General features: G+C 34.8%; 2 protein-coding genes and 1 long non-coding RNA gene across 4 annotated transcripts in view; 2 read left to right on the top strand and 1 right to left on the bottom strand.

The window, feature by feature from the left end:
• The window catches only part of cnnm2a (cyclin and CBS domain divalent metal cation transport mediator 2a), a 29,330-nt gene extending 25,179 nt beyond the window's left edge, over positions 1-4,151 (top strand). Inside the window, exon 8 of the mRNA XM_056470819.1 lies at positions 395-4,151. Coding sequence (XP_056326794.1) covers positions 395-592 — 198 coding nt within the window. The 3' untranslated portion in view covers positions 593-4,151. The remainder of the gene's footprint in view (positions 1-394) is intronic.
• A 1,867-nt stretch (positions 4,152-6,018) lies between these two features.
• nt5c2a (5'-nucleotidase, cytosolic IIa) lies at positions 6,019-26,787 on the bottom strand. 2 transcript variants are annotated; one of them, XM_056470503.1, is made up of 19 exons: positions 26,713-26,787; positions 25,398-25,515; positions 24,567-24,605; positions 22,069-22,142; positions 19,123-19,240; positions 18,934-19,029; positions 18,640-18,731; positions 17,731-17,788; positions 17,540-17,633; positions 17,395-17,448; positions 16,878-16,961; positions 16,433-16,474; positions 15,919-16,026; positions 15,768-15,834; positions 15,259-15,429; positions 12,242-12,293; positions 11,889-11,949; positions 10,706-10,882; positions 6,019-7,746 (listed from the first exon to the last, which is right to left on the bottom strand). In XM_056470503.1, exons 2-19 carry the CDS (start codon positions 25,496-25,498, stop codon positions 7,507-7,509), a joined length of 1,728 nt encoding a protein of 575 aa, XP_056326478.1. In that variant the 5' UTR covers positions 25,499-25,515; positions 26,713-26,787; the 3' UTR covers positions 6,019-7,506. The 2 variants fall into 2 exon arrangements, with proteins under 2 accessions (XP_056326478.1, XP_056326479.1); XM_056470504.1 differs by lacking the exon at positions 24,567-24,605.
• On the top strand, positions 11,955-13,114 carry LOC130239366 (uncharacterized). Its single transcript, XR_008838690.1, has 2 exons — positions 11,955-12,559; positions 12,865-13,114. It is a non-coding gene; the product is annotated as an uncharacterized LOC130239366 (long non-coding RNA).
• Positions 26,788-27,280: the final 493 nt, after the last annotated feature.

The raw sequence follows: 27,280 nt of genomic DNA, 5'->3' as shown, positions 1-27,280 counted from the left end.
TCAGTCCAGGTGGTACTTGATTATAAAAAATTTAGCAGTGCAAATGAGAAGAAACACTCCAATCATTTTACAACCCCCCTAGAGTTAAACATTTGAGTTTTAACATTTTTGAATCCATTCAGCCATTCTCCCTGTCTGACAGGAACACTATTAGCTTAGCTTAGCATAAATCATTGAATCGGATTAGACCATTAGCATCTTGCTCAAAAATTTCAAAAAATTTGTGGTCGTTTTGCTATTTCAAGCCTGACTCTTCTGTTGGTCATAGTACATAATGTAGACAATGTACACAATTTCCAACAAAGTGTTTAAAGCAAGAAGAATGACCCAAAGTTAATATTTTAAAAGCACTAAAATGTCCAAAACGGCTCATTGATTTTAATTCATTTTTCAGGTGACCCGCCAGCAATACCAGAATGCCCTGATGGCATCACGCATGGACAAAACACCTCAATCCACAGACAGCGAGTTCACCAAGATCGAACTGACCTTCACCGAGCACCAGGACGGACCATTGGAAGAATCGGCCACACTATTGACCACCAACTCACACAAACCCAACCACACTGCCCACAACGACGGGGCAATTTAAGCACCCTCTGCGGAGAGAGAGAGGAGAGATGCCTCTTTCCACAGAGTGAGCGAGAGGCACTGGGCAGCTTCATACGAGTCCTCTCATCGCGCTCCAATTCAAAGGGGAACGTACAGCGTGAAGGGCCACACATCCCACAATGCATGCACTAATGACCTTAACACCTTTTGTAGGCAGCGGATCAGTCAGGGACCACCAAATCATTCTCGCTCACTCGATCGAGGACGGACACACTTGAAATACACACTACGAAGGAGCAAGGAGACGACCCACACCACACCTCGAGCAGACACGACCATAACAGAAGGACAAAGAAATAATGGTGCCTTTAGACAGCGCTTGGTTACTGTCAACAACGAGGCCCTTTAGGGGCCCGGGCCACACAGAGCTCTCTGAAATCTTCTATTCCACCCAGGAAGCCTGAGCAGATGCAGCCACGGATGAAAGATCAGGTGATGGAGATAAGTAACCATGTTTTTTTTTTCCTTGAGAAAGGCGGAAACTGGAGACCTCATGACCAAAGACATTTGGCAAATATCGAGAAAATAATTGTGGGTCAAAACAAAACAAAAAAAAAACAGCAGCCTTAGACAGGAAACGCATAAGCTGGCGTAAAAGCGTTTGTCTGAACTGTGCCAAATAACACCAACAATGATTTCAGAGATTTCTTCTGCCCAGATGTGCAACGTGCAGCAATCGCAGTACGAAGAAAACAAATGTGTTTACATTATGAGGGCCTTTTTCAACTATATATATATATATATATATATATATATAGAGAGAGAGAAAGAGAGATTTTTTTATGTCAATCCTGATTGTGCTGAGGTACAGCGTCACCTATTTTAAGGTGATTAGAGTATTTGTGTCATGACTGGTTCCATTTTTATGTACGTCGGACCACTCTTTATTAATGATACATTTTTTTTGGTTGTAATCATGTAACTCTTCATTTTTAAAAGAAGCATTTTGTACGTCACAACTACCTTTCTATAGATAGTTGTTAGCTGCATTTAGGACCTCAAAGTAACATGTTGAGGACTGTTTCAGGAACTTACACCGTAACTTATATCTCATCTTCAGATTCCTTATTTGCTCTTATGTTATTGTTTGTCATTTTTAGAAAAAACTTGTATTTGTGTAGGGATGTAATGGGTCTTATTCACTGAGTGTGCGTACATACAAATTTGTCCATGAACATATACTGATAATAGGATATAAGCAGAAGGACGTTTAATTTTTCATTAACCAAACGCTTCGGGTGAACTGTATGCCATTACAAGATCAGCACGTTTAAGGTCTGTTTTCTTTAAAAATTGATTTATATGAAAGATAGATATATGATATAAAGTGGGTCTCGGAATGTACAAGAAGCACTGCATTAAATTCCATTTCCCCTGCCATGTCTTTAAAACATTTATTCTACCCCAGTGTTTTCATTAGTTTCTGCGCTCTTCTGCTGATCCTGACAGCTTGTACGTGTAAACAGCTTTTCATCTCGTTTTATGCTTGCAGAGCTAAATGAATGCTTAAGTCTATTTAACTGAATGTATTTTAATTACATTACAATTCCATGCTGTAAAAAGAACCGTATCAAATTGAAAAAGTCACATTAACCGTTCACCGGAAGTTTATCGGTATGGGAAGAAACACTAGCTGTGCATATACCATATTTTAATTCACCAAAAGCTTTTCTTTATTATACATTCCTGAGCAAAATTCAGTGGCCATGTAAAGTTGGTGATTTTGAACATTTCTTAGGTACAAATATACAGGTTTGAGTTGATTTCTAATTCATATATCCCAATGTACAATCATGTCGCATATGGATATATAGTCTTAAATACTGCCATTTCTTCACTGTTGTGGCTGTAGTTTTAGAAGTATGCAAACTTTTTGTTTTGAAAAATATCATATGCAAATGTAAATATGCAAATATAAGACATTTCATCGCCTTCCAGAAAAACGGCATGCTCAAACTGTGTATACACACACTAAAGAACAGGATCAAAATGGCTGCCTTAACATGATCAACTGAAAGTTCATAAGTTTAAAGACTTTTGGCCCTGATTACCTTCCATACTGAGAAGAATGTGTTTTATCCGAGCTGTCAACTTGAAAAATAAATGTCAATAAAGCAAATAAATTTGATGTCAAAACTTCGATGCCCTTTTGACCACCAAAATAACAAAACAAACAGTATTATAATATTGGAAATATTTTATTCATTTAAAAGCAAAAAATTTTAAATTACGAATTTACATTTCGTTTTGTATCCCTATGTTGCATGTAAACAACTTAATTTGATGTAGTTAGTTGCATGTAGACAACAAACTAAATCAAACTAGCATCTAAGACTGGTGTCAAAACGCATCCAAAATCGATTAAAGGACTCTTATTATTATCGATTTTTTTTCAAACATTTTTTTTGAAATTGATAAATTTCAAAAATTGATGTCAAGATTTTGTTTTAAATGATTTTTGACGCTGAAATGATTTATGTTTCGGCAATTTGATGTAGTTTTTACAGCAATATAGTCAAATGACATCAAATCGATTTGCATTTTGACATCAAGGATCAGGATCAGGACTTGGATCAGGTGGAGGTCATATTTTATGCAAATTACTAATGTGAAATTCACTAATATGACAAATTAATGTGCGCACACTTGTGAATCCATAGGTTCTCTAGTGAATGAGACCCAGTGTTTTGGTTAAGAGCTACATGTAAAGATTTATAGATTTTAAAACGAAAAAGGAAAATAATAATATATTTATTTAGGGTTTTATCATGCCAAGATTACATTAGCGCTCTTGATACAAAAGGGGAACGATTCTCTGGCTGATGTTTTTATCCGCTGACCATTTTGTTTGTATATTTTTTTATCAGAAACTCCTGAGGCGCTTCAGTCAGAAGCGTAAACGCCGCTGGATATCAGGACATTCACGTCTCAAGTGTTTATGTAGCAACCTCTCAGTGCAATAGTGCAACAGCTATGCAGGGACAATCATGACCAATTAATGTGCTCACAGGTAGAACAAAATATCCGAACAAGTAAACTAGCTGAACTTAATAAGAGGCTGAGAGGTACAGTATCTTTGTTAGACTAATTTAATTACAGTTTAAAATGGCTTGAGATGTGAAGTATAGGGATTGTTTTTTTTCTGAGCATTAACAAAGGTTTCGGTCAGCAGCAGCATTTGTGTTCTTGTCGTTGACTGCGTGTTCCAGTTTTTCACACTGTGTTAGTCATTTTACTTCAGCATTCGGTGATGTCCTGCAGATCAGATCAGCGTTTTCATGTTCGATCCCCTGCCTTAGAAAAGAGGAGACGTCTTTAAAAATGTGGTGCTCTAACATGCGGTTTGAGTCTGTCATACACTGCTGCTATTTTCAATCTTGAATGTGTAGAGATACTGTACAGTCATAAATCAGAGAGTACTATTGTATGCTTACATACTATAAACCAGATAATGCTATATCAGATTAAATATACATTATTATATATATATATATGATGCAGATGGAAATTGCTATATTAAAAATGTTTGACAACTTTGACTGGATTTTTTTGTGGTTTATGTAAAATTATATATAATATATATATTATAAAAAAAATATATATATATTCCCAGAGAAGGGTTGTGGCTGGAAGGGCAACCGCTGCGTAAAACATGTGCTGGATAAGTTGGCTGTACATTCCGCTGTGGTGACCCCAGATTAATAAAGGGACTAAGCCGAAAAGAAAATGAATGAATGAATATATATATATATATATATATATATATATATATATATATATATATATATAATATATATATATATATATATATATATATATATATATATATATATATATATATATATATATAAATTGGCCAGATGTTGATAAAGGGTTTTCAAGCATCAAGAAAAGTGTATGATCAGTGATCATTGCGTGCCCCGTGAGTCACGCAACAGTCTGTTTTGTGTTCTGATTGTCCTTTTGTGGACCTGGGCTTTTTCTGGAATTTATACAAGAACGAGGAAACAATTGTGTAAATACAACGGCAAATAAATGTACAAATTCCTCAAAAAGGTCACAAATAATTATCACAAGGGTGGTGCAGTAGGTAGCACAATCGCCTCGCATTAAGAACGTCGCTGGTTTCAGCCCCGGCTGGGTCAGTTTGGAGTTTGCATGTGGTGTGAACTGAGTTTGATGGCAGTATAATGTGTTAGAGGTTAGTTATTGACAGTTTTTGTAGTAACGGTTTTCGCTTTGCTGTTTGAAGATGGTCCTTAAGGATCCATCTCATCGCTGCCTGCACATAGAGATCAATATAATGCGACCAGCATGTAGGAAAGCTCTTTTTTTAGGAAAATAAGGTTGTAGGTGATTGCATACCTTGCGATGGTTGAAAAGAGGTGCTATTTGTGTAGGAACAACGTTTCAGTCATGGGTTCTTGATCTGTAAAATCCGAATCTGCTGCTAAATTTACTGGACTGTTTATTTCCTGTATTTGTGGTGGAGTTTATTCAAGCATTTCTGAAACGATGAGTTATACACAAACACCGTTTGTAGTACACACACATATACACATATGCATATATACATATACATATATACATATACATATTTTTATATATATATATATATATATATATATATATATATATATATATATATATATATATATATATACACACACACATATATACATATACATATTTTTATAAAAACGCGTGTTTTTATAAAAAACACCGTTTGTAGTACACACATATACACATATGCATATATACATATACATATTTATATATACATATACATATATACATATTTATATATATATATATACATATTTATATATACATATATACATATATACATATATATATATATACATATTTATATATACATATATACATATATATATATACATATATATATATATATATATATATATATGACACCATGCGGCCGTGGTGATTATAGCGGTTAAGAATTACATAATGACTTTACTCTCTTTATTACAAACATGCTGTTTTAAAAACGTTTTAAACTTATATGTATAAAAAAAAATTACAGAGTTGGGACATATTTTAATCTGTTTCTTTGTTTGGCTTCTATTTTAACGTCAGGAAATAAAGAAAAAAAAAAAAAAAAGAAGAGATTTGTTGGGTTTCTATCACTCCTGGTGTAGGTGGACACGCTATACCTACACACAGTTCTGTTCAAACAGCTTCCAAAAGATGTTTTTCATCATAGGTGCCCTTTAAAACATTGGTTATAATTTTTATATTATATACATTATTTATATTATAACATTTTAAAAATGTCTGTTTAGTCATTAAACATTTAATCTCGATCTTAAGAACAATACAAAGACCTGTTTGGTCTTTTAAAGGTGTAAAATACATTAGTTATTGCTGAATGACCACAAGGGGGAGCTGCATAACAGGAACTTTATTCTCTTCATATGCAACATTTTATACAGTCATTGGCAACAACCTACAGCACTGAAACCCAACTCAACGATGCCAAACAAAAACATGTAATGGACATCACGTTTGAAAACATACTGATTTAATTCTGCACTAAAAATACAGTATAATCTGATCCTCCCACAACTGTCTGCCATTACAGTAGCTGTAAATTCAACAAACACAAAAATAAATCCAAACACATTCATGAGAAACAGTAAAAGGAAATGGTTTTAAAACAGGGCTCAAACTAAAATACAGAGATTTCAAAACAATAAAAATACAGATGAATCACACATGCCCCACAGCAGATTCGGGAAAGCCTAAATGAAACATTAAAAATACCTTACACAATACAGTCTCCAAATCAATGAATCAACAGCATCTGTGAATTTAAAAGAGGGACAGCAATAACAGTCTTTGGTTGAATGAACGCATCCATATATTAAATTGGCAAGATGACTTAGATTGAAATAATCCGGGAGTTCAGTCCAAATACTGTTCAAAATAAAGCAGTACAGTATATCAAACCAACATGGACCCATCATAAATTCCCTTCAGTTTAAAACAACAACAACAAAAATAATGCTAAAAAGCACCATGCCAGCCAAAAACAATGATTTCAGAATCAGGACTGTATAACAGAGATACAAATATTCATTATAACCATGTCTTCGATGGATGTTGATCCACTGGTTCCCACAATTCTTTTAGACCAGCTTTTTTCTTCCTAAATTACCACCCTCTGCCAGAAACTTAACCATTATACTAATAAAAACAACAAAAAAGGATGCGTTTAAATATATCTATCTGCAGTAACTGTAGGTCAGTGGATATAAAAATAGTAGGTAATGAATCTAAGCTCTAGATTCTCAGTCTAATATTAACACAGTGATCGGGGCGAGTGCATAAGACTCTTTCAAACGGTTTCTAGTATCATGAAAAGTTGCATTTTTCCTCCGAAAAAAAAAAAATAATGACAGCAATTTGAGTACTACCAGTTTTGAAAAGTAGATGGCGACCTTACATCGCTTGAACAGGCAGTCAAACGGATAACAAGCAAGCTGTACTGTTGGTGTCATTTTCCAGCATGCTATACGGCTCCTCTCTGGAGTTTGAAAGCGATCGACATACATCACAGAGCCAAAAAAATAAGTATTCATGCTATTAACTTAAGCTCAAGCCAGCGATGTACCTCGTAACTCGTAATGTTCCCTCAACATCATGCAAATAATTCACAGATCTGTTCTCGTTTCTGAGTAGAGCTCGTTCAAAAATAGGAAGCTAAACATTTTAGCTTCATCCTCTCGTCAAACTTTACACTCTAAAATATATTTCACAAGAAATAAACATCCTCTCTTTGCAGCTTTACAAAATATATGGCTGTGTGTGAATGCAGGGTTCATACTTGTTTAAACAGTAGATGCATTTGTAAGATCAGCAGTCATGTGTTTATTCCTCTTCCTCCTCTTCTTCCTCCTCGTCATCATCCTCGTCGTGGCAGTGTGTGATCTCCTGAGGCGTCTGAGGGAAAAGGTGTGGCGGGTTGATTTCGCTGATGGAGCGGGTCAGCTGGTGTCTCTTGCACTCGTGCTCTCTGAAGTCTATGGCGTGCCGGTTGCGGGTGGCCATGGGGGATTCACTGTCGTTGATGTCCACGTGAGTGTGCTCCACGGTGGACTCGTGAGGCATCTGTTTGTAAACCAAACCACAGGCAAAAATGGGTCATTTAAGTTGACCTAAAGTGTCCTGATGTGTGACGTAATTTCAACTGAAACATGAAGATGGGGCGGGGCATATCAAGTAGCCCCTCCCCCTTAAAGCCTATTGAACTTACGAGTCAGTTGCCTATGACACCTGAAGTCTCGAGCCAATAATGTTTCAATAGCCCCTTTCACACAGTGATACCGGTAAATATCCAGAAAATTAACGGAACGACTTTACTGGTAAATTCAAGAAAGCGCTGTTCACACAGGCAAGGACTTTCCGGAAAAGACCGTTGACACTTCCATTCCAAAATACCGGTAAATTCTGACATCATTAACCAGAAATTAGGTCAAAAGGGCTGCGCTTGTGTTTGTAAATGTAATAGGGATCCGGCTTGATGGTTTCACTTTTATTTAAAGCTTTATCATTCATGCAGCTTATCCCAGAGACATCCAAAGGGAGATGCGTGAACCACAGCTAAATGTTTACACATTTGACAACATTAAAATTCTGTGGATGGATAAGTATTGTGAACATCTTTGACGAAACCATATGAACACTTTCGCATGTCGAGATGTTCATAATGTGTGTGTGTGCTGGCGCTCACTGGAGCACTCCTGCACTTCACGTGCACACGCGTTAAGCAGAGCTTGAAGGTAAACAATGGCGGTTTATCATAGGCATTTTATCAATGATTTTTTCCACAGTTGGCATTAAGAAGGAACATAGAAACGTTATGTGACCAACAACTAGCATCTGAATGTGTCTGGAAAAGTATCCAAAGGCTTTTATTGTCATAAACAGGTGTGGATGTGAATGTGTCTGAATGTTTTGATTGGCTGGAGTAGACGTCTTACGTCAGTGCGTTCTAAGCGTGAACGCGCTCTTTCCAACAATTCTCCTTCTGCGTTGACACAGCGCAGCATTCCGGCAAATTACCAGTAATGTTACAACTTCTCTTTCCGGAAAATTGCCAGAACAAATTTACCCGTGTTTTTTAAAAGGGCCTGTTCACACATACAGATCTTTCTGGAAAATTGACGGTAATTTTCTGAAAAGGTCTGTAAGTGTGAAAGGAACTATTCGAAGCGTCAGTGGTGGTAACTATTTTCAATGAAAATGTGCAAAGCTCTGCCCGAAAACTCGCTAAATGTCGCTAGATTACATCATACGTCAATTTGCATATTATTGACATCATCACTGTATGCATTCCAATTTAACTAAATTTATTGCTGTTGGAATAGAGTAAATTAGTACAGATATGCAGTGAATTTGCAGAAATCTCTCAGACGTAATAAACTCAAACAAGTACAAAACTGTCCCTAAAATATCTGTGTTTGTGAACAAGAAAATAAATGGTCAAATTAAATTGTTAAATTTAAAACAAAGGAGAAGCAGATCGGTTTGACTGTACAATGAAAATACCCTACACTCGCGGTGCTTAATCATTTGTCGTCGGTACGCAAAGAGGTGATCTGCGGACTGGGCCGCCTGTGAGTGCTCTGAGGCGAGGGAGCGGGTAAGCCTGTGCCCAGAATTTGAGAAACGTTTGAGCGAAGCAGAAAGTGAACCAAACTAATAATACACTTTTTTTAAAGAGTGTTTTTTTGCCATTTGTTTGATTTTTTTTGTATTTTTCGAGTGTTTTTTTTTATTTGTTTATGTATATTTGTGTTCTTTTTGGAAAAGTTTCAAGCATTTTATTTGGCACAAATCTAATTCCATAGGGGAGGGGCTGACAGCATCACCCGCAGCTTGTTAAGAAGAGTAGGAACGAGAGTACCGACACATGAGAGTCTATAAAAAACTCCAGTAACACCAAAAAAGTTACTAGATTTGTCGCTAGTCACTTTAAAAAAAAATTGTCACTAGGGGGTCTGAAAAGTAAATATAGCAACAAAGTCGCTAAGTTGGCAACACTGGGCAGCGGCCACTTTTATGTGAAGAATAAGGTCAAAAAGGTTGTGTTTAAATCACGGCTTAGCCAGTCAGAGTTGTTGAGATAAAGTGTGAGTCATTACATTCACAGTTTATAATATCAATGTGAAGCTGTGCTGCTAGAGTCTGGTCAGGGTCATGGTTTTCCAGCTCAATTGGTTTCTTTTAAGACCAGGACACTCCAAGCCGACGGTCGACAGTTGGGGTTTGTCTGTCTGTCGGTCGGTCCGGCTAGTTGGTTTGTTGTGTTCCACACATGGCCTCTCATCTGGTTAATGTCGGAGCTCTTTGGCCCGATTCAGCATGTAGAATCGGCATCTGTCCTTGGCTGAATAGAGCGCTCTGACTGGTTATTCAGGAACAAATCAGAGCAAAATTTAGCTTAATTTCTTAAATTTTGCAAACAATATGGATTATTACATTATCAGATTTATTTGCAGGAGTGAATCCCTTTTAGTGAGTGATAACGTTACTGAATTTTGCTGTTTACTTTTTGCATGTGCGAATCAGAAGTTGTGAACGAGAAAACAGATACTGCTCTCCGCACGCGCAGAAAGACACATCTTCCCACGCAGACGTAGAGCACTTTCTCTGCTTTCAGTCAGTTTCTGTCCATTTGGTGTGTTTGTTCAAAAGCAACTATTTGAACAAGACATAAGCCAATGAAAGGCGACAACACAGTTGGGTTTGTCAACACTAGTTGTTTGAAGTCAGCTTGGTGTGAACCAGCCTTTTAAAATGCAGTGTTTTTTGGCCTACATTGTACTGTAGGTGTCAAAGTGTTTCTTTCTTGCAAAAACAAAATGAAAATTTGATCATTTCTATCAATGGACTTTGATCCTGGAATGCATACCTGACAATTCTGCAATTGAGTAAGTAAAACATTGAAAAAAGAGAATGTCAGTTATGCCCACATCTGAAAAAGGTACTTTCTGAGAAGTGTGTTGTGTGTGGTAAGTTTGTTTCAATACTTGAAAACACTTGAATTTTTGTTGAGCCTACTTACCAGGACGTGCGCAGCTCTGAACAGGTAGCTAAATGGGTAATACAGGAGATTGATGAAGGACGCCGCATACAGGTCAGCGTAACGCATCACTTGAGAGGCAAAGAGTGTCTGGCGAGAGCCGCTGCGGAACAAACTTCCCATCATACCATAGCACATGTCCATGTCATGGGTCACTTTCTGAAACAGAAACAGTACATGATATGGAGTCTAAATAAAGTGAATCCTCTCTTCTGGACTGAAACTAATATATGTTCGAAAGTTTAAAGACAATTATTTTTCTCTTTTTCTTATTAAAGTTAAAAAAAAAATGTGTATATATAAGTAGACATTAAATTATTAAAAAGAAACAGTAAAAAAACTCTTTACATTGTTTAATGTTTTAAAAAATTCTAACAATATTTTAAATGCTGTTCATTAGAACTTTCTATAAACATCCTATAGAAATCTAATAATAATTTTATTGAAAATTAAAAATAAAATTGCATAAAATAACCAAAAGTGCCACTTTTTCAAACATTTTTAGAAGGATTAATAAATCATTATTTTATCAAATATAACCCTGATGTTCAAATCACAATTCAATTCTGACCAATTCTCATGATCTGGAAAAAAGCTCTTGTTGTTAAAGCAACATTATAAAAATGAAACAAAAATTCTGTTTTGGCATCACAGAAAAGCATTTTCAAATGTTTTAAAATATGTTTTAAAATAGAAAACTTACTTTAGTTACTTTAGATTGTACAATTTCACAATATAATGCTGTATATACTATGATTTTAGCAAATAAATACAGCGTTAGTGACAAAACAGTACACAATTTAACTTTTTTTTTTTACTTTTTTTAAACTTTATTAGACTTTAATTTAATGATCAGTGTAATCTCACTTTCTGCTCAATGTTAAAATATTATTATCATCAATAATACAGGACTCACTAAAGCTCTTTCAATTTTAATTTGGTTTCTAAAAAAAAGTTGCCAATAAAAATTGCTTAATTATAATTCTCCATCCAACATTGATTGATGCAAATGTTTACTGTAGAAAGTAGTTATTAAGTATTTATTTTACAGCTGAAGGCTTTCATCCTGCCCTTGACATGTGTTTTTTTCCTTTTATTGACTAAAGTTACATGATATGATTCTCAGTGCATGGTGTACTGCTTTCCTTAGAACCAATAAAAATACCTTAATCCTCCTCTGAAGAGAGCTAATATCAGGTCTCTCATTGCTGCTGCTGTCCAAATGCCTGTGGGGAAAAAAAATGCAGATGTAGAAAAAAAAAAAAAAGCCAAAAACAGAAATGTGTGCTTGGTATTCGAACAGTAATGAATGAGTTAAATGTAACATAAGCCTTGAACCATCAGCCTTAAAATAGAAAAGAATGTGCACCCCTTTATCTGGATGTCAAATAGCCGTGGACGGCAGAGAGGGAGCGACGTGTCCTTCTCTGGGTACACGAGTGCATGACTGTGAGCACAAACTGGCACTGCATGCTGGCAGAGCAAACATCTGAGCGAGAGTTCAGAGATTATACCTACTTGTAGAGCTCTGCCAGAAAAATATCCAGACTCTGTAGCTCCTCAAACAGGCCTGTAAAAAAAAAAAAAAGAACATTATGAACGGTCTGTCGATGGCTGTTTCTCAATATGCCTTCTTCAGTAGTCTTGCGTCCTCGTGTCCTCGTGTTCTCGTATTCTCGTCATCATCAGCTGCCAAAGTTTAGTTCCAATACTCAAGACCGCAAGAACGGAGAACGCGTGAAACTTCCCGGATATGTTCTTGATATTGAGGACGCACCGATGCAGACTTGAGCACCAAGCTTGCTCTAGAAGTTCCAGAAGTCATTGCGACTGGAGGTGGGAAGCGCAGCATTTAGATTTATTATTAAAGTTCAGAGATATAACTTATTTACCTCAGAAGTTTCCCTAAATGAAACGGTGAATATAAACATCACCATGGACATCTTAATAAAGGAATAAACACAATAAGGGTGTTTATTTGCTGAAATTTCTTATTAAAATCTGCTTTATTTATATTGTGCAACGAATATTTATGTTTTTATGCAGAGTATATATTTTGTAAAGGGGGAAAAACAATAAATCGTTTTATGAATGCTGTAATGTTTACTTTTATGTTTAATGTTTAACTTTCCATTTAAAAGGCATGAAGGTCACGTGACCATCAGGAAGAACGCAGCATCTCATTTCTCAGAGGATGCGTTCTCTGTTCTCGTGGTCTCCCGAGTTCATTCTTCCGAGGACACCTGGCAAGACCGGTCTCCATGAGAACACAAGTCCGTTCTCTGCGTTCTTGGAATTGAGAAATAGCCTATGTCTCATGGATATGATCATATGTGCCTGTAGGCTGCACAGAGCAAAAATGAAAATGAAAATAAAGCTTATGTATTTGTTTATATGTCTGTCTGGTGTTGTTAATAATATACTTTAAGATAAACAAGATTTGTGCATGTACACTCAAAGTGAATCAAAAGTGTTTTTCAAAATGTTCCTAGGACAAGAATAGGTGTTCAATAGTTTTAGGACAGCTTTCATGAAAAGTGCTGATTCACTTTAAATGTTGTCTACTGTATACACTCACGGCCACTTTATTAGCTACACCTGTCCAACTGCTTGCTAACGCAAATTTCTAATCAGCCAATTACATGGCAGCATCTCAATGCATTTAGGCATGTAGACATGATCAAGACGATCTGCTGCAGTTCAAACCAAGCATCAGAATGAGGAAGAAAGGCGATTTAAGTGTTCTAAGGTTCAAGTAACTTTGAACGTGGCATGGTTGTTGGTGCCAGACAGGCTGGTCAGAGTATTTCAGAAACTAGTGGGATCTAGTGGAATTTTCATGCACAACCATCTCTAGGATTTACAGAAAATGGTCTGAAAATGAGAAAAAATCCAGTAAATGGCAGTTCTGTGGGCGCAAATGCCTTGTTGATGCCAGAGGTCAGAGGAGAATGGCCAGACTGGTTCGGGCTGATAGAAAGGCAACAGTTATTTAAACAACCACTCGTTACATCAGAGATATGCAGCAGAGTATTTCAATTGAGCATCGTGTCAACGCCACAGCCTACCTGAATATTGTTGCTGACCATGTCCATTCCTTTATGACCACAGTGTACCCATCTTCTGATGGCTGCTTTAAGCAGGATAACGTGCCAAGTCAAAAAGCGCGAATCATCTCAGACTTGTTTCTTGAACATGACAATGGGTTCACTGAACTCAAATGGCCTCCGCAGTCACCAGACCTCAATCCAATAGAGCACCTTTGGGATGTGGTGGAACGGGAGATTTGCATCATGGATGTGAATGTGGACCAAAGTTTCTGGGGAATATTTCCAGTACCTTGTTGAATCTATGCCCTGAAGGATTAAGCCAGTTCTGAAGGCAAAAGGGGATCCAACCCTGTACAAGTAAGATGTACCTAATAAAGTGGCTGGCGGTGTATATGCGGTGTTCATAAGAGAATAATCGTGCATTGTAGAGCCCTATTGTGTATACTAAAAGGCTGAAAATGCTCAAAAGCATTTGCTTTTATTGTGAACCAAGTCTTTCTTTCCAAAAGAGTGGTTTGAAATTGTAAAAGGAACAGAAGGGCTGATAAGATCAAGGCCTGCAGGATGAGATGTGTTTACATTGGGGGTTTGCAAGTTGTCACACCTTGGGGAAGCTTTAAACTGTCGATTTGGTCACATGGTGGATGAGGAGATAAAAGCACATTCAAACTTATTGCTCTCTCCCATTCTCTTCTCTCTAGCTTTTAGTTTATCTCTGGTTTGTGAGATTGTGGTGAACTAAAAAGTGTAAAAGCTTTTTAGTGATTAAAACGGGATCTCGTCAAACCCAGCAAGCACGCAGTGATGCAATGACGTTAATCGGTCATGAGGAACATTCAAAAAGCAACTCATGTAAACCCTAACCTTAATCATATTATTGTCTTATTCATATATTGGCAATATTTGGATTACTGATGTCCATGTAAACGTAGTCAGTGTCTGAGCTATAATCCATTCAAAATTGCAGTAACTAACAGCAATAACTGTTAATCCATTAATTCACTGAATGAAAGCGAGGAATAATTAGCATATTCACAACTCAGAAAATATTAGAGTAAGTAATGATGCAGTGTTAAATTCAAGTGATTTAAAAAAGTGTTTCTATAGTAAACCATTGTTTTATTGATAATTTATTCTTTTTTTTTGCGTTTAGTGAACAATAGTCTTAGGTCAAGCCATCAGACTCTACAGGAATGTTGTGAGGGTCACCATGATAATCAACCCAAGTACACAAAACTCAAGGGTGGAGATGCAATGAAATGCTTTTTACAATCTTGGGATATGTAGATTAGCCTGTAACCTTGAAGATTAGAGGAAAACAGATATCAGGGAAAGCTAGCTCTCCAGTCTTTGTCACATTGTCTGACCTATCCTTTGCACACAGTCAAATCTTTATAAAAAGTTTTTTTTTTTTTTTAAGATTTTGCCTTTTGATCAGTGAGAGTCTAATAAGTCTGCCAAGACACAACACTTTCACAGACTCACTGCTCTTGTCAGTCCAAACGTGCAGCTCCTGAGCCAGCTCAGGAATCACCAGGAACGTTCTCCAGCCCTGACGCTTCTTAGACTTCAGGATATCTCCAAAGATGTGGTCACCAATATACAGGATGTCCTTTCCTTTTGCTCCAAGCAGATCACAAACTATGTCTGATGAACCTGAGGAGGAAAAACAAATTTTATCAGCCAGATCCGACAACAATTATTGGTAACACTTTAGGTCACAATTCACGGTATTAACAAACCATTAACTAACACTACTAGCTAAATAAAACTACTAATTATCTTTAAATTTATTAATAGTTAGGTAGAAGTTGGGTTTGGGTTTTAGGAAGTATTAGGAATGCAGAATAAGATCATGCTTTAAAACTAATAAAGCACAGTTAACATCTTAATAATAGGCAGGTAATAAGCCAGTATTTAATAGCATGAATTGTGATCTAAACTAAAGTGTTACCCAATTATTAAATAAATAAAAAACTGCATCTACAACGTACCACCAGAATATACTATGCCATGCTGCAAGGGACCTGTATATGTCCCAATCTTCAGTCTCCCAGTGGTCTACAGAACAGAAATATTGCTGAATGTGAATCAATAAATGTTTTTTTTTCTGAAAGTTACTCTTGTGAGTCGAGCAGATCTTACCGTGTCCACTTGTCTCAAAACTGTGCCTTCCCCAAAAAACACTGGCTTCCTGGCATCCACCAGAATAAGATCAAAGTAGGACTGCCAGGGTCGATGAGGAGAACCCACCTGTAATAAACAAATAATAGATTCAGTCCATCACTGTCTGTGAATGTGATAAACCTTGGTTATATAAAAGATCTTATATGGCCCCTGATAATCCCCATCTTTCTTTTTATGTCTTTTCCAAATATTTGTTTCTAAATAGAAAAAAGCTGATGGTGTTACAGATACATCATAAACGGCAAATTATTCCTCAGGGTGTTTCTCTAAACAATGGTGTTCCTCTATGTTTCCTGGTTCAAGTTTTCTACACAAATTATATGTAAAATGTATGCTGTCCTTTCTCAATGGACATTTGTATTGGTGTTCTGGTAAAAAACAAAAAAAACAAACAAAAAAAAACAGGCAGTACCAGTATGATTGTTAACATATATGTACAAAATAACAGTGTCACTAATGAACGGTTACTTACTTTTGGACCATGTGGAAAATCAAACAAGTATGTCATAATTTTCTGAAAAAGAAAAAGGGAAATTATTAGAACACTTCATTTGATTTTGAAGTCTTTATGTAAAATGAATTAATTCATGAAAATGTTCATCTCAATGGATTTAATAACATTTTCACAAATAACTATAACCAAATTATGGTAACATGCAGATCTCATTACATTTAAAAGGGGTTGTTTTAATAGAATAAATCTAAACATAATAAATAGGGTAATAGACAATGCATTTAAAGGTATTCCAATGCATAATTAATGCATTAAAATACATTTAAAATGTATTTTACACAGGAGCTTTAAGTGTTACCAAAGATCATGTATCTAACGAATATTCTCTAATGAAAATCCAACAGATTTTGTCAGGTCTTAAATGACGTCAGATCATTCAGATATTACATTTTGAATAACTCACGTCTGTGTACTTGTAGTCACTGTTGGTAACAAGGAACACCTTGGCAACTTCATTCATTCGACTTAGAAGCAATGGTAATTTGGCCTAGATTAAGAAAAGACAAAAGATATGAAAACACATAAAATACTTATGTCTGTAAACTATACATTGTAATTTATAATTAATAAATGAAAAAGTGCAACATAAAAATACTTGGGGGTATTCTTGAAAGCAGGTTATGTGACATAGGAGGTTAAGTTAATGGATAACCTAAACATTCGGTTCTAAAGGATGAAGTAACTTTCAAGGTATGCAAGCAGTCATTGCAACTTAAGCTCTGCACATAATAAGCTTGGGGACATAAGGATACGTTATTCTGTTGAAAATGTTGTGTATATTCAGAGTAAACACACTCTGCGGTAACTAAACTTACTACCAGAAATCCATTGAAGCTAAACTAATTGTATATTTGTATATCTGATGCAATCCTTGCTTTCTGGAATACAACCCAGGTCTACACAACAATCTTATTGCTTACATCTTTCACCACATATTTCTCTAGGTTTTCAACCGTTTTCTCCTTTAGTGAGCCCTGAAATATCACACAGAAGAGGTTTAAAATTTACACAAAGTGCAGTTCTTTATAAGAATCAAATATTTTGACATTTAAAAATAGCCTTTACTTTAAAATGGACCCAATCCACAGCATCTCTGACATCCTGAAACATGCTCTTGAAAGACATAAAAAGATCTCCATCTTTAAAGCCCATCTCACAACTGTGAATGAAAATAAACGAGCATAAAACACCAATCTTACTATAATCGTTTATCAGAATAGTTACAAAGGTGATAAACTGAGAGCAGAAAAACAGACCTGGTGTATCTTGAGCAACTAGTAAAGAAGTCCACCAGGCAGGCAAAGAGGTATGTCTCTAAAAAAACGCAAACACATACAGCGGGCAAAATAAGTATTGAATATGTCACCATTTCTCTCAGAAAACCATTTTATCAGTGCCATTGACTGGAAATTTTCAATAGATCTTGGTAAGGAAATCCATATACGCAAATAAAACAAATCTAATTAGTTTACCAACTAGTTATGAATAATAAAATGCAATGCCACAGGGAAAAAGAGTTGTTTACATGAAAAAAGGAAAGTGCAGAATGGGCAGTGAAAGCCCAGAAAGCAGCTGAAATCTCTTAGAGGTTATTTAGCAGCCCTCTGCCATTCCTCATTGTAAATTAATTTTAGTTGCTTCAGTCCAACATTTACATCATCAGGATTATAAAGACGAAAGCAGAGTGGACACTTCAGCAAGACAATGATCCAAAACACAGCCAGGGAAACTCACAAATTCTTTCAGAGAAAGAAAATCAAGCTGTAGAATGGCCTAGCCAATCATCTGTCTTGAATCCAATATATAATACAAATTAAAGATCAGATTTGATAGATGAGACACGCAGAACCATCAAGACTTTTACACTTTGTTGAAAGTGAAAAACTCATACCTTAGCAATTCATGTGACTTCATTCTCCATATGAGAGGAGTCTTTGAGCTGCCATCACCAAAAAAGCCTTTTATATAAAGTATTAAATATGTTTTAGTAGTTCAATACTTTCCCCTTGTGTCATTTCATTGTTATTATAGATTTTTTTTTCAGATTTTTAAGTTTTTCTTTTTGTATTGTTTGGGTTTTTACCAAAGTCTGGTTCAACTCCAAGTCATCAGCTCCTTAGATTTACATACATATATATTATATATAAAAGATGTAAGATTTTGACCTGGGAGGTTAAAGAGTGTGTTGAGGATGTAGAATCGCTCTGTATCTCCACGCTGAATGAACTTGTTTGGGTACAGCTCTCTTATCTCTGGACTAAAAACAACATGAAAATGAAAAATACACTAATTATGACCTTTGTGGGAAGTGTGACCAAGACAAAACACGCTATTTGCTTTGTTGCAAATATTTTGTCTCTTGTTACTAAGATAAAACAAATACTAAAAATTAGGACACAAACACACCATGCTTAAATAACCAGGTCATCGGTTGGTCCTAAACGCTAGTGCTGACTCACCCACGCAGGAAGTTGAAACCATGAGCGCACACAAGAATGTTTCCATATGCATCTACTTTCAGCAGATTTCCATATGTAGTATCGAACACCAAGCCTCTGAAAGGTAAACAGAACTTGAGTGGATTAAAATATGAAGTGGAAGTCAAGTTTTATTGCGTTGAAAATGTTTAAAAATGACTTAAAAATCACCTTGTAGGAAAAGCAGGGTCATAGACAAAGTTTAGCAGCTCTTGGGGGTAACCAATGGAAACAAGTCGTTCCACAGTCAGATCAAAGCCAAGAGACTCATACTCCGGAGACTTGTACACTATTAACATTAAGGAAAACAGAGACTAGGTTATCTGAGAGAGTGATCAATATAGCACATGAAGGAGGTGACAACATGTTTATTCCTTGTGTATTGTTCAAATTTACTACCCTTTCCTTCTGTTAGTGGCTCTTTTTGCCCTGTTTATTTCCATTATAACAAGATTTTTTTGATTGCAAAGCCTTGGCACCATACAGTATAAGCATGTATTCTTGGTTGTTGGTGGTTTTCCTTGTTGGGAAGAAGTAAAACTTGTCATTTTTACTGTTGATCGCCAGTTGACATCTTTAACCCTTTAGATTGGCCTGTTAAAAAAAAAAATCTTGCTTTTATATAGAGTTCTATGGAGTAAAACAACAAATAGTAGTGTGCGTGCATAAATATACGTACTACGTTTACCATGTTCTGAAGGCTGAGGTGCTTATTTAGATTTTCTCAGACATATTAATGCAAATGTGCAAAGGTCTCTCTTACACACTCACAAATACACTATACTCCATATAAAAAGCAGAAAGCTTTCTAGCACTGCAACAGTTGATCAACAGTAAAAATAGCTAATTTTACCTCTTCCCAACAGGGAAAACCACCAAAAATCAAGAATACGGAATCAAAAAATATAATTGAAGTCAATGGGACAAAAACAGCCACTAACATAACAGAAGGGTAGTAAATTTGCCCAGAATGTATTGTTGAATTATTTCAAAGCATTTTTTTTCCAAAATTTGTACATCATTCCATTTGCTAAAACACAGAAAAAAATTGTGACCAAATTAAGATTCAAAATCACCCCAGAGTGGATGAAAACACCCCCAACAGTATTCTGTACCCTTGTTTGTTTCTGAAAGATGTCTTATGTTCACCAAATGACAAAAGTAATATTATAATATGTTATCACAACTCAAAAGTGCAATATATATATTTTTATATATACAGTTGAAGTCAGAATTATTAGCCCCCCTCTTTATTTTTTCCCCAATTTCTGTTTAACGAAGAGAAGATTTTTTTCAGCACACTTCTAAAGATTATAGTTTTAATAACTCATTTCTAATAACTGATTTATTTTATCTTTGCCATGATGACAGTAAATAATATTTGACTAGATGTTTTTAAGACACTTCTATACAGCTTAAAGTCACATTTAAAGGCTTAACTAGGTTTATTAGGTTGACTAGGCAGGTTAGGGTAATTAGGCAAGTTATTATATAACGATGGTTTGTTCAGGAGACTATCGAAAAAATGTTACCTAAAGGAGCTAATAATTTTGACCTTAAAATAGTTAAAAAAAAATTTTTTAAAAATGTAAAACTGCTTTTATTTTAGCCAAGACCTTCTCCAGAAGAACAAATATTATCAGACATACTGTGAAAATTTCCTTGCTCTGTTAAACATCATTTGGGAATTATTTTAGAAAGAAAAAAAAAGATTAAAGGGGGGCTAATAATTCTAACTTATTCAACTATATAAATTAACCTTTACTCCTGTGATTGCAAAAATTTATTTGGCATTCTAACAAACAAACACCCTTTCATTTCATTGAGAGTAAAAAACGATTTGATACTTAAGTTTTTGTGGCAACTGCAATGTAGTTATTGTTGGATTGTTTAATGAAAAGGTTCAATAAGTTCAGCATTATTAAATTAAATGTTCAATTTCTTTTAAACATAAATCTGACTGACCCGAAACTTGACTGGTATGGTCCTTTAATTTGATTTGCACAATGGTCCATTTCCTTCCTTTTCCAGCAAACATATGAAACACAGCTAGAAGCCTATTAATGCTTTGATATTTCCAAAAATAATATTGTAATTTCATAATTTTTAAATATTATGGTGCCTCACAGTTTCTTTTAAAGCGTACTTTTCTCACACTCGATGTAAATTAATCTATAACTGGACCAGGAATGACTGCTATGTGAATGATTGAGTAAAAGTGCCTTGTTGTTTCTTCAAATCAACTAAAGATAGCCCCCCACACCAAGAAACTAAATAAACAGAGCTTTATTAAGTGATCAAACATTTTTCAGAACACAGGCAACATTAAACAAATGCAAAACTTTTACAATATTATGTGGAGCTAGAACCAAACATTAGCATGATCAACTGAATGAGCATTTCCCTAAATGAGCATTTCCCTAAACAGACGTCAAGACTTCTGCTCAAAAGAGAAGAAGGAAGTGTCAAAACTGCTGAAATGTAGTCTACCCCATGATCAGGCTTAATAAACATCCCAATCTCTCTGACCTGCCATTCTGTCTTCAAAGCTCAACTAAATAACAGCGAGACCAGTTTTAGTTCAAGATCTCTACTTGCATACAGACCAATAAGAATGCTGAACATAAAATATAGATGAACGCATAACCATGTCATTTAAATCAAAGTCTGGCTACAAACCCTTGTTTTTTTCTGCTGAAACATTTACCACACTAAGCAAATTCACTGCAGTGCAATCAGAAGAGAGTTAGAGAAGCACGTTCATTTAGCAGACTCACATTCAGAGTTAATATAGAGCTGTTCTCTAAAAGATAATGTAGAAACCCCATAAACAGAAATACGACCAATGAAAAAGTTCCACATCTCATATCTTAGATGTCAGAGGATTCATCCATCTCAAGAGCGTTAAGAGCGAGAAATCAGGTGCTTGGCATGAAGACAAGAGTGCTTTTTAAAGAACCATGACACCATCAAATACATGAGATCGAGGATTATCTTACAGTAGCATACTACAATCCTGCCATTTAGTAATGCTTTATGATTCTTTTAAACTTAAACGACCCTTTACAACATGTAATCACACAGCCCATAATTCTCCATAGAGAGACTTGTTCTTACCTGCTAAAGTGTAGTCCATATCAAAGCCAAAGCATTTTATCTTCTCCATTGCCAAACTTCTATTGACAAAAACTCTGTGTGAAGGTACAAACACAATCAATTAATGGATATTCTGTTGGTTGCAAACAGTGTTAAATAGAGCAGGTTGTTTTATTCCATTGCCTTGGAGTTTTATGTTAGTGTAAATAATGAGTTGCGCTGACATATTTTGACCTGTGAAAGCAACAAATGAGAATTTATGCATTTGGTTAAATGAGATCTACTCCTAGTTCAGCCAACAGCAGACAAATATGAGAAGAAGCAAGGGGAAAGGTAATTTATTTCCTTGATTTCCAATTGAATCAAGTTTTTTCAGGTGATAATGACTGGTCACTGTTACAAGACACACCAAAATAAAAATAAATAAATACATTTTTTAAATATTAAAATCAGGGGGGGGAATACCCACATGGTCTACTGAACACATCTGTTTTACAAACCTGAAAAACATGTTTTTCCTAAACATTTTAACCAGAAGAACACCGATCATCTGGTTAATATATGCAGTGTAGAAATATCTGTTAACTAACAGATTCTGTATTTTGTGATTCACAAGTGTTTTCGGTTTATTTACGATTGTGAATTGCATTATGGGATGTTGATCTCTGCTGTGTTGACTTTTGATGATTCTGTTGATTTGTTGACAATTCAACTTTGCAGTTTAATAAAGTGACTTTAAGTGACATATTTGTAGTGTGAAATAGTATAATGCATAAGAAATAATAGATAGAGACATAAGTCTGTAAAATAACAGAACATGTACTGGTAGTTTATTATATGGTTTTGTACCATAATATACAACACTAACCAAGACAATATATCACTTTAAACTATTAATAATGTTAATGACAGCTACTTTTTCGAACTTTTCAAGGTTAAACGTTGTTGGAAGAAAGATCAAGGTTCCATAATGTTAATAATTCAAATGATAACAATTCGAAAGCATAAATAAACGTGGAAAATAAAAACTGGAATCACAAAATCCGAAAAAATAAATAAATAAATAAAAATCACAAAAAAAATAAGTTAATTTACGGATATTTTTTTAAAGTTTGGTTTACACTGAATTATGCATAAATGAAATATACAAAAGGTTTAATTAATCACAATTATTATTAATTAGGATTAACACAAAATACTTACTATATGAAATGCTTCACAGTTAGGATACAAAATAGTGTTTTCTAGATTTCATAAAATTTGGTATTTTTAAAGTTTCCCAAAACTGAAAATTCTGTCATGATTTACTCTGCCTTTACTTGTCACAAACCTGTTTGAGTTTCTCTCCTTTTGAAGAAAAAAATATACAAATAAAAAAAAGCTGAAAATATATTATAGATGTTAAATGTTAATGGTTACTAGTTTCCACCGGTCTTCTTTAAAACAAACAAACAAACAAACAAACAAACACTGTATTTGCATTTAACTAAAACAAAAAACAAATAGGTTTGGAAGTAATTGAGGCTGAGTAAATAGCGAGTACATTTTCATTTTCAGGAAATCACTTTAATTACACTACCTGACAAATGTTTTGTACTTATCCAAGTTTTAGGAACTTCTAGTTGATCATTTGGTATCAGAAGTGGCTTTTATGAAAGGCAGCAGCCTCTAGATTACGCTTATTTTACCAAAATAAAATATGATTACACTTTGATTTTAAATTATTTAATTAGGACAAGTCTTGTCACTTAAAATAAATAATGTACAGAATAATGTAAAGATATAAAGTATTGAATATAAATCATGGTGCAGTGGAAAAATAATTCATATTGTGCATGACTCCCATGAGCTTGGAGGACTGCATCCATACATCGCACACCCCATACTGAATGTAACCCCAAACCATGATTTTTTCCTTCACCAAACTTGACTGATTTCTATGAGTATCTGCAGTATTTGTGATGATTGGGATTCAGTTCAACAGATGATTCATCTGAAAAATCCACTGCCACTTTTCTAAATGATCAACTAGAAGTCAAGTTATTATTTGTTGCTCTTACAACTCAATGACAAATCTTTTGTCAGGTAGTGTACAACTTGCATATGTGTTATCTTTCAAGTGGTTAATCATTTCTAAAATATGTTAATATTTTCTTTAAATTTACCTGATGCTAGAACATCTTCAACAAACTCTACATTTGAGGTGTGAGGTGTCACAAATAAAGCTTCATTTATAACAAATGAGCTGTAACTGTAAATTACAGTTAAACGATGTGTTAAGAGCATGAAGGAAGAAGGTACAGCTAGAGGAAAGGAGAATGAAGCAATGATCTCACATGATCATATCCCATCACAGGTCTTCACACCTAAATAAAGTCACAGCACAGTGCAAAATCCTTGATGGTTTGGTTCATTTGATATTTTTAGTGCTGTGCCATGATGAGTACATTGGGGAAAACATCAAGTACAAAACAGATGATCAGTCAGCACTGCAGGTCAACAATAAAACTTTGGCATACCTCATAGAAGGATGACAGTGGGCCAGTTCCTGTGGTAAGCTTTGTGATAAAGGAATACATGGACTATATATTACATCAGTACATACTGGCTAAAGCCACTACATGAACAGCTGTGTTCCTATATGCTTATATTTGACAATACATGTCTTTAATTCATTGCATCAATGTGATTTTAAATTGGTCTTTATTCTCTCATGGTGCTTTAAGCAGAAAATTTTAAGTAATTGAATTCTTACATATGTTCAATGTAAATGATGATTGCCATTATTAAAATTTATGTTTGTGCTGTATTACCCTATCAAACACCATTTGTAGCCTATAAAAACAATTTAATGTTTCAAAACATACAATATTTGAGCAGTCCAAAAAAACAACAACAAAATTTGTCTGCAAAAAAGCCTGCAATTCATACAACATTACTTAAATCACACAGAAGCTGACATCATTTCAACAATGAAGTTGAAAAAAGATTTGACAGACAGACAAGTATGAGCAGAAAAGCATTCAGAAAGCAACAGAATGGCAATGCAACTGTAAACATGCTACATAAAATTACTCTGAGCATCCACATATTTCAATAAATATTTCAATCAGAAAGTGTTTTTACAAATAAAATGTTCACAATCTTATCTGGAGTGGAAACCAGATTATTTATGTTAATATCTCCTGCTGTTAAATTAAAAATTTTGAATATACAAGTTGTTCTTGAAACAGGTAAATTTGAATAAGACTATTTGTTTTTTGCGTAACCAAAAGACTATGCAATCTGATTGAATCAATACAACGACAATGGGCTGCAAAGCTCAAAGCAAAAGTGAAATGTTTAAGTACCTGTGATGAACCTCTCTTCTGTACTTCTTCATGGATAAACCATCCATGTTGGCAGGAATATCTGCATAATTCTGGAGCCGATCACTCCAAGAGGTCGTCATCTTTAACCGTTAAAATTCTGTGAAACATAGCGATATTAAATAAAAGAGAACTGTTTAACAGTACACATGATGGTTATATTAGTTTTTTATTAAATAATAGTAATAATAGAAATAACAATTATATGTACACTACCGGTCAAATGTTTGGGGTCAGTTTTTTTTTTTTAAGTAAATTATTCTGTTCATCAAGGCGGCATTTATTAAATGTAAAAAAAAAAGTTAAATTGTTAAATATTTATTAAAGTTTTAATAACTGCTTTCTTATTGTATGTAGTTTCAAAAAAATATTACTGCAGTCATTATTGCCTTTATTACCATTAATAATAATAATACAGTAATTTCTCAAGGATCATGTGATTCTGAAGACTGGAGTAATGAAGCTTAAAATACATCTTTAAAATAACAGTATATAAATGATACAATTAAATTATAAACTATGCAGTGCAAGTTACACTTAACAGTATTTCCTGTCAGGAAGATAAACACTCAAAACAGGAAGACCCGTAACTACAGAAAGCTACCAGTACAAAATTTTATTAGTAACTTTAAAACTGAAGGGCAGCCTCTTAGACAAAATATTTAGACAGACAGACAGACAGACAGACAGACAGACAGACAGAGACAGAGAGAGAGAGAGAGAGAGAGAGAGAGAGAGAGAGAGAGAGAGAGAGAGAGAGAGAGAGAGAGAGAGAGAGAGAGAGAGAGAGACATTCTGTAAATGAAGGTTTGGCAATATTAAACTATTTAACTGTAATAAATACACAGAACATTGCTGCAAATAAATACAAGTTAAATACAATTTAAAAATAATTACAGTATGACTTTACTGACATCTTTGTGTGATGAATGAGACCGTTATGTATTTTTATAACACAAAAAAGAGCTTTAAATATACAGCAGCTTCCGTTTTACACAAATAAACCGGGTCAGGATTATCAAGTGTAAATATTAATTAATTACCAATTAACCTTAAGTCATAAATGTGAGTAAAATGTCCATGCAGTTCAGTTCCATGATGGTAAAGTTAGCACAGCAGCTAACTAACATTCCTTTAGTTTTTATCAACCGGAAATTAATGTATAAAATGAGAGTGAATGCCTTACAAACGTCGTAATAACGCTCATATACAACAGTCCTCCTGCAAAGATTTAATGACATAATTACTGTTTCTTCAAATGCGTTATATTTCCCCGCAGGAACTGTAGGCTACTTACCTCACCTCCGTCAGTGACCAACAACAACTGCAGCTCTGCGCTATCTCTGTGAAGCGCATGCGCACATGATCAGCTTCAAAGAAATGTTTATTTAAACGCAGGTAATATGAACGCTTTGTTGAAATCGACACGATACTTATCTAAAACGAATAATCAATCTAAAACCCGTAAAGAGGAACTACATTTATATTTATTTTTCTATTTTTAAAATCATGTTTGTTTGTAGATTAATGAAATTAAGACATTTTTGTAGGCCTATTTGTATTGAAATTGAATACTGAATGTTTTGAATGGTATTATATAGTGAGATACACAGAGACGGGTTAAAAATAAATCAGAAATCTACAGAAAATATAAAAACTCATAAAGAATATTCAATTGGAAGAGAAATATCGCCATCTGCTGGTTATCAACTACACCGAGTTGCCAATTATAATGTATGACGTAGATTTTTAGTATCAGATTCGAGATATTGTGCATTTCATTTAAAATTTTTCTTTAAAAGTTGATTAGGTCAAATGAAAATTGACATATGCTGTTTATTCATGTATACAACTGATTAAACAAA

Source organism: Danio aesculapii, chromosome 13 (genome assembly GCF_903798145.1).
Source record: "Danio aesculapii chromosome 13, fDanAes4.1, whole genome shotgun sequence".
Classification (NCBI taxonomy): Eukaryota; Metazoa; Chordata; class Actinopteri; order Cypriniformes; family Danionidae; genus Danio; species Danio aesculapii.
Note: the sequence above shows the minus strand (reverse complement) of the source record. Positions and strands in the feature narration are given on the sequence as shown.

Coding starts and splice junctions, on each gene's coding strand:
- nt5c2a (XM_056470503.1), bottom strand. CDS start 25,498: ATGACGACCTCTTGGAGTGATCGGCTCCAGAATTATGCAGATATTCCT. Junction 16,027..16,432: donor ATTTTCCACATGGTCCAAAA/GTAAGTAACCGT, acceptor TGTTTATTACAG/GTGGGTTCTCCTCATCGACC. Junction 15,430..15,767: donor TGGCATAGTATATTCTGGTG/GTACGTTGTAGA, acceptor TTTCCTCCTCAG/GTTCATCAGACATAGTTTGT.